This window comes from Schistocerca piceifrons, chromosome 3, assembly GCF_021461385.2.
Source record: "Schistocerca piceifrons isolate TAMUIC-IGC-003096 chromosome 3, iqSchPice1.1, whole genome shotgun sequence".
NCBI lineage: Eukaryota > Metazoa > Arthropoda > Insecta > Orthoptera > Acrididae > Schistocerca > Schistocerca piceifrons.
Window position 1 is genome coordinate 777203915 of NC_060140.1, and position 12263 is coordinate 777216177.

General features: G+C 39.9%; 1 protein-coding gene across 1 annotated transcript in view; it reads right to left on the reverse strand.

The window, feature by feature from the left end:
* Positions 1-12263, reverse strand: part of LOC124788190 (SUMO-activating enzyme subunit 2) — a 130859-nt gene that overhangs the window by 25864 nt on the left and 92732 nt on the right. The window contains exons 9-10 of the mRNA XM_047255356.1: positions 6200-6370; positions 3289-3371 (exon numbers count right to left, since the gene is read on the reverse strand). Of these exons, the coding sequence (XP_047111312.1) occupies positions 3289-3371; positions 6200-6370 (254 nt within the window). The remainder of the gene's footprint in view (positions 1-3288; positions 3372-6199; positions 6371-12263) is intronic.

Genomic DNA, 12263 nt, shown 5'->3' on the forward strand with positions numbered 1-12263 from the left:
TACCCAGTGGATGCCCGCTAACGACTCTCCCACCTCAACGGCCTGGCATCTCATTAGTGCGCAGCACACCTTGAGATTGAGGGTTTTTTTATAGAGTTTTTCACCATCCTCGCGATCCGGGCGGACAAGCCAAGATCCCCATTCCCTGCGACACACAATGTTCCACTGCTGCGCCATACACTGATCGTTGAAGCATGCCCAGAGCTTACAGTAACAGGAGACTGGTGGCACTTAGCAACCCCAGCTCAGGAACCTCAGGGTTGCCAAGCCTGTACTCAGCAAATGAATATTTAGCCCATGAGCGCAAAATTCTTTAAAGTCGATTGCATATGCAAAGAGAAGAGCAGATTTAAATGTCTACTACATCCGAGATGTATTCACAAAGAGCCCTTGGAAGTCTACAAGATGGACAGGCCAGGAACTTCAACTTCCTCAAACATGTTCTGAAACGACACCTGCATGTGAAGCATCAAGGTGCCGTTACTGCACCAATTGCAAACGGCGACCGTAACAAAAGGTACGAATTTTGCATTTCAGTTCTCCAGGATATGGCAGAGGACACTTTTTACTAATGACTCATCTTTTTGGATGAATCAACATTTCATCTATCGAGTAAAGTAAATTGCCATAATGTAAGAATTTGTGGGTCACAAAACCCTGGCCATCGTCATTAAACATACAAGGGACTCACCAAAAGTGACTGTTTTTTGTGCTGTTTCTGTTCACATAATTTATGGACTTTTCTTTTTTGTGGAGGAAACTGGCAGCAATATCATACCTTGGCATGCAAAATTTGTTGTGAACTCAACTTTAAAAGCATACCACTGATCTAATTTTTATGCCTGATAGAGCTCTGCTTCACTTTCACATTGAGGTGGATCATTATCTTAAAAAACCATCCCACATTATTGCATTGGACAGCAAGATCTTGTATACTGCTTTTGGCCTACCAGGTCAGCACGGTAAGTAGCAACTATCCTTTTCATAATATTGTTAATTATATGATACTCATACATGAACAGGGGGTCCTTGTACCACCAATGGCAGCTACACTTCAAGAGCCGAAAACTGAATTGTTGAAGCAGTTGATTCAATCAACAGGGACCTGTTGATTCATGTATGAAATGAGTGGACTGTGGTTTTTATGTTTCTCGAGCAACTCATGGTGCTAATGTTGAGTGTACAGCGTAGTGTGTGTGTGTGTGTGTGTGTGTGTGTGTGGTCATGTGCAATGCATTCCTGTCTTTCAGAGTTTGTCTGTAATAAACAACTGAAATCTGTTCTTTCTTACTGAATGACTCTGTATAATACACTACTGGCCATTAAAATTGCTACACCACGAACATGACGTGCTACAGACGCAAAATTTAACCAACAGAAAGAAGATGCTGTGATATGCAAATGATTAGCTTTTCAGAGCATTCACACAAGGTTGGCGCCGGTGGCGATGCCTACAATGTGCTGACATGAGGAAAGTTTCCAACTGATTTCTCATACACAAACAGCAGTTGACCGGCGTTGCCCGGTGAAACGTTGTTGAGATGCCTCATGTAAGGAGGAGAAATGCGCACCATCACATTTCCAATTTGATAAAGGTTGGATTGTAGCCTATCGGACTTGCGGTTTATCGTATCTTGACATTGCTGCTCGCGTTGGTTGACATCCAATGACTGTTAGCAGAACATGGAATCGGTGGGTTCAGGAGGGTAATACGAATGCCGTGCTGGATCCCAACGGCCTCGTATCACAAGCAGTTGAGATGACAGGCATCTTATCCGCATGGCTGTAATGGATCGTGCAGCCACGTTTCGATCTCTGAGTCAACAGATGGGGACGTTTGCAAGACAACAACCATCTGCACGAACAGTTCGACGGCGTTTGCAGCAGCATGGACTATCAGCTCGGAGACCATGGCTGCGGTTACCCTTGACGCTGCATCACAGACAGGAGTGCCTGCGATGGTGTACTCAGCGACGAACCTGGGCGCACGAATGGCAAAACGTCATTTTTTTGGATGAATCCAGGTACTGTTTACAGCATCATGATTGTCGCATCCGTGCTTGGCGACATCGCGGTGAACGCACGTTGGAAGCGTGTATTCGTCATCGCCAAATTGGTGTATCACCCGGCGTGATGGTATGGGGTGCCATCGGTTACACATCCTGTCACCTCTTGTTCACATTGACTGCACTTTGAACAGCGGAAGTTACATTTCAGATGTGTTACGACCCTTCATTCGATCCCTGCGAAACCCTACATTTCAGCAGGATAATGCATGAACGCATGTTGCAGGTCCTGTACGGACCTTTCTGGATATAGAAAATGTTTGACTGCTGCCCTGGCCAGCACATTCTACAGATCTCTCACCAATTGAAAACGTCTGGTCAATGGTGGCCGAGCAACTGGCTCGTCACAATACGCCAGTCACTACTCTTGATGAACTGTAGTATCGTGTTGAAGCTGCATGGGCAGCTGTACCTGTACATGCCATCCATGCTCTGTTTGACTCTATGCCCAGCCATATCAAGGTCGTTTTTACGGCCAGAGGTGGTTGTTCTGGGTACTGATTTCTCAGGATCTATGCGCCCAAATTGTATGAAAATGTAATCACATGTCAGTTCTAGTATAATATATTTGTCCAATGAATACCCGTTTATCATCTGCATTTCTTCTTGGTGTAGCAATTTTAATGGCCAGTAGTGTATTTTAGGGCGTTGCTCTATGAAGCAGAACAGGCAGCTGTGTCTGTGAAACAACTAACATCACTGCAATCCATTGACGGACACATGGCACAAATGGTGCAGAGTTCACAGTCCATCACTGTTGATGCAGGACCCTTTTGCATGACCCATCTGTTACTCTCACAGAACACAGTGTGAAAGTTATGTATTACGTCCATATTACTGGAGATAATATTCAGTTGATAATGATGGATATCTTTCCCTCAGCATACTTCATTGTCTTCAAGTTCATGTGAGACGCCTCAAGCTACTGAAAAGGTTTGAGAGTAGTTAGAAAGAATTTCATTTGATGTGCTGGTTTGCAAATTCACTCATATGGCATATTTTACAAATTATAGAATTTTTAAATGGAAAGGAATAATGTTTTTAATTTCTGGACTTGGACTTCTGGTGACATTTACATTAAGCTGCACATCAAGCTTTTTAGAATATGTGCCATGACGAATAGCAGCATATTTTTTATGCCAAACATGAACCTACATACTAGCAGATGCTAAGTCATAATATTCTACATTTTTACATAATCAAACATTCACTTCTTACTTACTTATGCATAATGGTAATAGAAAGCTCGTAATTCTGAAGGAAATCATCAGCTTTCAGCACTGTTCCATCAGTAATTCCAATTTCCTGTACAATAAATAGTCAGTAGATTAGTAAGGAGTAAACTCTATGAATAATCAGTGATTCAAATATAAAAAAATTCTTATTGCAAACACCTAGACAGAAAATAGAGAAATCTCATTTACATGATACTCAGTACCTCTGCTATATGGTGAGTAGCAACTATCCTTTTCATAATATCGTTAATTATATGATACTGATACATGAACAGATTATTTTTTAAGAAAGAAAAACAATTAGTACAAAATCTAATATTCATTTTAAAACTACACTCAAAGGCAGAACAAGATTATATTGGCTTGTGACAGAAGAATGGCACACACAAAAATAATAACTGCTCATTTTCTTTGCAACAATCAGTTACTTCATATGGCAAAAACAAAGGAAAATTTTGTGCAAATGTAATGAAGGAAACTACTGTATGATTCAGCAACAAAAAAGAGACATGATCTGGGCTCTTCATAAATATCTTCCTTAATCCTAAGAGTGTTTTAGTATAACCCCACATTTACTTTCCCAGAATTAATGTTTTCCTGCCATTTATGATGTTTTTTAATCACTTCTGTCAAATTTCTTATGTCCACAATATTAACTCTCATCCGATTTTGTGTTAACCTATTTATAATTTTCCTGCAATTTACTCTTTATGAAAAAATGTTTGTGGAGAAAAAACTGATGTAAAATGATGCTGGCATGGCACTGGTCGTCAAGTAATGTTTACAAACGTTACATGGTTAAATTTCTTGACACCACGGCACTCTACTCAGTGGATCTGAACTGGTAAATGGGATAAAAGTTGGAACAATTCTTGCTGTATCTCCTGCTGCCAAGCATTACTCAGTGTGTAGGCTGATGGGAGTAACTAGGTTTTTTTAAATCAAGATATTATGACCATTTCCAAAACTGTCTCTAATGCACATGCATAGCTTCCTGATTGTTGTGATCGTCATGACACCTTTGTCAAATCATATTTAGCATATTTCATCGTTTGGCCACTTGTAGCGCTAGTTGACACTTTTGAGGACTTAGCATTATTCAAATGTTTTTGGTTTAAACACAGCACCAATTACATATTTTTTATGCTTAACAAGAAATGTTTTGAGAATTTATTCTGATTGCTAAGTGCAATATTAACATATGTATTTTTTGAGGTGTTTCACAAACAATGTGAGTTTGCACATGTGTGGTTTTCTACAGAATTGAGGAGACACAGTACCTGATAACCTCAAAAAGATGACTACAACGCAAGACATGCAGAACAACACATATGCTAAGACCTCAAAAAATACTTATGTAATAATCAACATTTGCATCTGACATGAAAAAATTCTCGAAATGCATCATGCTATGCATGAATAAATACGTAACTGGTGCAGTGTTTCATTATTTAAATAATGAATGACAGCTGCAGACTTTCGAAAAACATTGATTATGATGCATGAAATTAAGCAAAACATTTCTACTTCCCAGAGAATCACCAGTTCCTGTTACATCAGCGGTTTTTATTAGATAATTAACAAGTCCTTGGCGAGTATTTCAAAGCCTATGATGTACATATATCATACATGAAGTGCGAAAATGCAAAGGGGGATCCTATATGTAACTTTTACCACTTAAAACATTATTTCCCACATTTTGCATTTTCCTGTATTTTACACCATTTTTACAAAGTCCCTTGAAAAGCGTAAAAGTGGGGTTTCACTGTATTTTTCTCCACACCTCCCCTAGCAAATGCCAGATGAAGGAAACACGCTTTCAAAAGCTAGTGTACCTATCAGCTTATTTCACATGTATTTATCCCCTTCCATTTGTCTTTCTCTTTATTTATATGTAGCTTAAATTTAGAAATGAAAAGTCATGTTGGCAGCTGTAAGTATAAAATATTTATCTTACAATCATAAACACTTAAAACTTAGTCATGTACAGAGCTGAGTTTAAATTTGCTGAAAGTACCACTTCATCCAGCTTCCAAGTAATTTAGCTTCTCACTGACGTAGCTCTAAAAACATTTCTTCAATCTGTCTGTTTCTGTGGCCTACCCAAAAAGTGTGAGGCTGATATAATGTATTTTAAAATTTCACATAATCCTTGTTACACGATTCAGCACTTTCCAAATAAATTATTAATACCCAAACAGATTCGCTGTGGACAGAGATGGAACTTCCTACCATTTGGCGTTAGCAAATACTGTGCACAGTATTATGTGCAAAATGAAACGTTAACATTTTAGTCCATATCAAAGCATATTTCCCTCTTTTATGCAAGTACAGTATTTCATAACTGTGAAGTAAATAACTGACTATTCAGTGTAATCATTCAGCAGTATTATATCTCCATTTCCAAACAGCTGCATAATATCTAGTGAAGGGTATGTGGAAGTATTATTTGCCCTCTCATATTCCATTCACAGACAGCACTTTGGAAAAAATGACTACCTGTATGCTTTTGAAGAAAAAAATATTTATTAACAATTCTTATGGACTATGTACAATCTCTCACTTTCTGTTCTTCATTTGTCAGGTCAGTAAATAGATCTCATCAATAAAAAATTCTGGCACATTTCATGCATAATAATCACAAAACAATTATGTTGTAATGAGTATACATTTTAAAGCTAACATATTTAACAATCAAGAAATCAATGTATGCAGAATAAGTTAATATGGCTTTCAAAATTCTAGCACCTGAGAGATTTGAATCACAACTATTGAATAACCAGGAGTTCTGTAAAACGTACAGAAAATAGACCAGGATCATGACTTTTGTATGGAAACGTCGAGTGAAAACAAAATGTACTAAAATTTATGTTATAATACAATTATTTTTTTACTTACACTCAGTGTTTTGTTGTTGTTTTCAGCTGTCTCTCCATCCTCACTCGATATTATGACAGTACCCTTCAAATCCAACATGACATCTGGGGCAACCATATTCAGTCTCTTTTTAAGGATATGTTCTTCCAATTCTTTCACAGTAACTTTGTTCACATTTAGAAATACAGTGACCTACAAAAGGCATAAAACATATACATGTAATTGTTAAGTTTTCTTCAAATATTATTCTATTTGGGGGGGGGGGGAGGGGGGAGAGAGGGAGGGAGGGAGGGAGGGAGGGAGGGGGGGGAGAGAGAGAGAGAGAGAGAGAGAGAGAGAGAGAGAGAGAGAGAGAGAGAGAGAGAGACTGCTATTGTGAGATGTGTGATCCTCAAATTCTTGGAAATATAAAAGTAGTTTCTTTTTTAATACAAGTTTTGATTATGTATGAGGTGCAAAATGAATAACACTTTCCTGTAGAACACTGAACAGAATTATCTGGCAGGACTAAGTTTACTGTAATTTGCTGACAGTAACTACAAACACTAGTGCAAGACGTAAACTGATATACATGTAACTGAATTTGAGCATGAAAGAACTTTATATGATGATTTCTACAATCCAACAAATGTTATTAATGATGGACCAGCAAAGAAACATGTTGTCGGGACAATACTGAATACAGGAAGCTTATCGCATTTGAGGAAGTCTACAGGACACACTGCTGGCATGAATTACCTGATCAAACTCCCTCTCCCTCAAACATACGAGGGTAAGTCAATTATTATCGGCAAAGCAGTTATAAAATTTTATTGTAATCAAATAGGAAATTTACAAGAACATAATTTTTTGTCATAATCTCCTTGCATTTCAATGCAATCGGTTCATCTTTGTACAAGCTTCCTGATGCCCTCATAATAAAAGGTTCTCCGTTGAGCTGAGTGTCAGGAATGAACCGCTTCTTTCACTGCTTCGTCCGAGGCATATCAATGGCCCCTTAATGCCTGTTTGAGTGGACCAACAAGGGATAGTCAGAAGGGGAAAGACTGGGACTATATGGAGGATGATCCAGTAATATTCGAGTTTCTGGAGCGTTTCAGCAGTGTGGGCAGCAGTATGCGGATGGGCATTATAGTGCAACAACACAACACCTTTTGACAGCAATCCTTGATGTTTGCTTCAAATTGCAGGCTTTCATTTGGCAGAAAACATCTCGCTGTAATGTACACTGTTTATTGTTGTGCCCCTTTCCCCATAACGTTCCAGTACTGGACCTTGCGCGTTCCAAAAAACTGTAAGCATCAGTTTTCCTGTGGACGGTAGGGCCTTGAACGTTTTCTTGCACGGTGAAGTTGGATGTTTCCATTCCATACTCTGCTGTTTACTCTCTGGCTTGTAATGATGGATCCATGTTTCGTCACCAGTAATGATCCTGTCTAAGAAGTTGTCCCCTTCGTTACCATAATGATCCAAATATTTTTGCAGATGTCCAACCGTGTTTGTTTATGCAACTGTGTGAGTTGTTTTGAGACCCATCTTACACAAACTTTATTAAACCCAAGCCTGTTGTGGATGATTTCGTAGGCAGAACTGTGACTAATTTGCAGACGATGTGCCACTTTGTCAACAGTTAATCGTCTAAGAGAATCATTTCATGTGAATGCTCAATGGTGTCTTCATTTGTGGCAATGAACGGTCGTCCAGCTCCTTCATAGCGTGTAACACTTGCGGAACTCTTTCGGAATTTTCCAATCCATTTGTACACACTCCATTGTGGCAAAACACTGTTCCCATACCATACCGAAAGTCTTTGATGAATTTCAGCCCCTGATACACCTTCTGACTACAAAAAAATGAATCACTGAACATTGCTCTTCTTTGGTGCAAATAGACAGCGGAGCAGCCATGATTAACATCAAAGCAGCAATAACAAAAGTAACATAGCAGCTTTAAAACTGCGAAGATATATCAACAAAAGTAACATAGCAGCTTTAAAACTGCGAAGATATATCAACAAATAAACAAAGCATGCATCATGAATGTGAAACAACAGTACTACCAAAATAACAAAAATATAACTAAATTGTGGATAATAATCGACTTACTCTCATACACAGAATGGAAGGAAAATGTGAATCACTTAGCCATTGTACCTTTAAAACAAAAAATTGTGTTTTCCTTAAAAAAAATGTTGTGATTTTTACGATAAACTTTATGAGTTAAGGCTAAGACTATGTAAAAAGAAAACTTCTTGTTTGTTACAGCCTAGCAGTAGTTCAGGTGTTTGTCACTGATGTTGGAGGATATAGTGTAAGACACTTTTTTGTACACTGTAAAATGAAAGTACTCCACAAAAAAAGTGCTTGGTCATACCGCTTCATGTTCAGTCACTGTAGGAGGCTAATGTTTCATTGCTGAGACGAAATAATTTTCAGAGCCAAGTGCAGCTCACAGTTAGTGCATTTAATGTGATCTAAACTTTTTATGGGTAATTTGAGTCATACATCAACAACACTGAAGGCAGTTTGTCAAGCAGAGAAAGGAAAAGTAAACTGATTTGGGAAACTGCTTCTAGGAAAATCAAGTGTGACAATGGGTGGGATGGGAAGGGAGTTCCAGATTTTGAAGTTGTTCTCAACAAAACTAGGCAGGGTTCATAGTCTCACAATGCATCCTTGTATGTGAAACTGCCTGTACACAACCTAAAATAGTCCTTAATATTTACGTATTAGGGACTGCTGCTACGTAAGAGAAAATGACATTTAAAATTAGGACTTTCTTATTTAAAAAATCACACTATTAATTTCTCTCTCTACAAACATATTACCTTCTCTCAAATCTTATCTACACAGCCCAGCGTCACATTAATGTGATAACCTGTCAAAACCCTAAATAATCATGTTTTGCAGTGTGGACTGCAACGAGATGTGCAGGAAAAGTCTCAATAAGGTTCTGGAAGGTGCCGACAGGGGTGTGGAGCCATGCTGACTCCAGTGCCTGTGGCCAGCTGTGCTAGGCTTCTTGGCTGAGGATCCACAGTGTGAACAACCTGATTCACGTGGTCACACAGGTTCTCAACTGGATTTAAATTCAGGTGTTTGGGGCCCCCAGGGGAGTGTACTAAACTCATCCTGGTGCTCCTTGAATCACACATGTATAGTGCCAGCTGTGTGACGCATTGAATTGTCCTGCTGATAATGCCACTGTGTCGAGGAGAAGCAAACTACATGCAGAGGTGGACATGATCCCCAAGGATAGATGCATATCTGTGTTGATCCAATTGCCTTCCAGAATGGCAAGATCACTCACGGAATCCCATGACAATATACCCCAGACCATAACGCTCTCTCCTCCTGCCTGGACCCTCTGTTTTCGTATGTTTCATGCCATACATGCCAACATCCATCTGTCCGATGGAGTGTAGAACATGATTCATCTGGAAAGACCACCTGTCACCACTCAGTAGGTGTCCAGTTGTGATACTGGCATGCAAATTCCAGCCTTTGTCGTCGATGAACAGCAGTCAGCATGGGTGTATGAATCAGGTGACTGCTGTGCAAATACACCTGCAGCAACATTCACTGTATGATCATTGAGGAGAGACTGTTGGTTGCCCCCTGGTTCATCTGGGCACTCAGTTTCACAACACAGTTGCATTTCTATTTACCAGTCACATCTCTGCAGCTATCATTCACCCCTTTCATCTATGGCCCATTGTCCACCACACTGCCTCACCACCAGTTTGGAATAGCAACATTTTGCCAGGCATGGTATACTTTAACCCCTGTGGCAAGCAAACCTTTTACAAACTTGGCCGTTTTGCAAATGCTTCCATCTTTGGCTCGAAATCCAATGATCACGTCCTTTTGAATGTCAGATAAATTGCTCCATTTCTGCTTTACAAAAGTGACTGCACTGTTTTCCACATCTCCCCCAACACATTCTATATACCATCCATTGCTAGTGCTGCCACATGCCATTGGTGAGTGGTTTTTCCGTGATGATGGTCATATTAATGTGACTGGACCATGTATCTGATCATGCTGCTTCCTAACAAGTCAGAATCTACTTACCTGAACATTGCTTCAGATGTACACCCCCCCCCCCCTCTTCCCCTCCGCAGCCGCTCGTTTGTGGGCACTGAGGAGGAGTCACTTTACAGACAGACTTGAAGTCCAACCCAGTCCTTTATAGAGATAAATGGTTGTCCCAGATAGCTCATAAAAATATCTCCTGTAGACATTTCTACATCTCTAATGTAGACATCATTTGCCCCTACACTAATGACAGCTACACCATGGCTAACCAGCCACAAATAGGAAACTTTTTAATGAAAGTTAACCGCTTTATGTGGAGGGCAAGTGTAAGGAGAGGTTAATATTTCATAAAGGTTGTATGGTGATTAAGGACCATACAAAGATAGTCCTCAGCCCCTTATTCATTAAACAATTTAACGGGGAACAGCATCACTAACTGGGAACAAAAGCCATCCAAGTGCGTTACAACGTAGTATGGAAAATGTTCAAGTAGAGACACAGAGAATGCTAAGAATTTAAAACAACTTCAGGAAATGTATAAAGAGGCTCAAAATCGGGTCCTCTCAATGCCCACCTGCAGCAGAAACATCTCTCCCACAACCACCCTACTCCCAACGACAGTGCTGAATCATTAAAGTTAGGAACAAAAGTCACAACCTATGAGAAAGTATAGATTTATGCACCTCTCCTGTCAAAATCAGCTAATTCCGAGGTTAAAGTTCATTCAGAGTGCCGTACAAAGGGGGCATATTATAATGATGTGAGTCACCGTCAATAAAGAACCGAAGTCATATTGGGGAGGCAACTAGCATAGTAAAGAATAAAATCAGGAGTCAGGCAGATATGACCAACGTAAGTTCGTACAAGAGAGTGCACTATTTTCGTGTAACAAACAGGAGGAGGAATGTAACACAGCAGAGGTCTCCTTAATGGTGTGCAGTTGGTTGGAGGGACACTAGTTTACCATTCCATGCTCCAATTGTAGTGAATTCCAAGTCTTATCTGTACCCAATATCTTCAACATCAAGCTTGTGGTCACCATTCTGGATAAATGATCAGTTAGCTCATTCGCCAGAATCCAGTGGAAAATGGGAGAGCATGCAGTATGGCTGAGCTCATAAATGATGTCATGGATTGATTACAGATGCAACACAACCGGATGGTGAAGGTAGTGTCAGTCAATAGCCTGCAGACTGTTCCTAGAGTAATTACATATTAACAATTGTTGAGAGTTTTCTTCTTCATGAAACGATGGGCTCTAGCAGCAGCCACCAGTTGTGCCATTAAGACACTACAGGCATCTGATGAAATTTGTTCATGGCCTTCACAACATGCATCAAAGCATATTCTGTATTTTCTGCGTCTTTTGAGCAATCAGCATAAATATTCAAGCACTATGATACCGCTGAAGGACAGAGGACGCTACACTGATAAACACTATGGGTGTCCGAGATTTTAAACCCATGACATAAGCCTGACTAGGTCTGTGGTCTGGGTATGCACCAGAAAGGACTAAGTCACCGCACACGTCCATTTGGGAGTTGGAAAATGAAGGACTCTTAAGAATTTCCAAAGACACTTCACTTTTGAAGCCTGCCCTAATTAGATTGTCAGGGTGGTAACACCCTTCTGAGAGTAAAACAAAGTGATGTTTTGAGTGGCTAGGCAACTGGCAGATGGTGTAACTGAGTAGCAGTTCGTGGATTTGAAACCATAGAGGTAGAATCCTGGCTTACACCAGAAGACTGTGGTGAGGCTAGTAGGAAAGGTTCTAGTGGCTATATGTACCCCATAATAATGAATGGGGTCTAACAGTCACATAATTAATAGTGCCGCCAAACCATATATCTGGCTACTATAATGTAACTGTGACAAGACCAGTGCCCTATGAAGCATACAAGAGTGGAGCACTCATTGTCCATGGAAGGTGCAGTTAAGAAAGCAGAGAGCATTAAGTTTCTTTACACAAGATGTTTTAAGCTGGTAGATGTAGCAACCATGTCAGTTTATGGCGAAAGGGAAAGCTCAAAAATTCAATTTTGTTACTC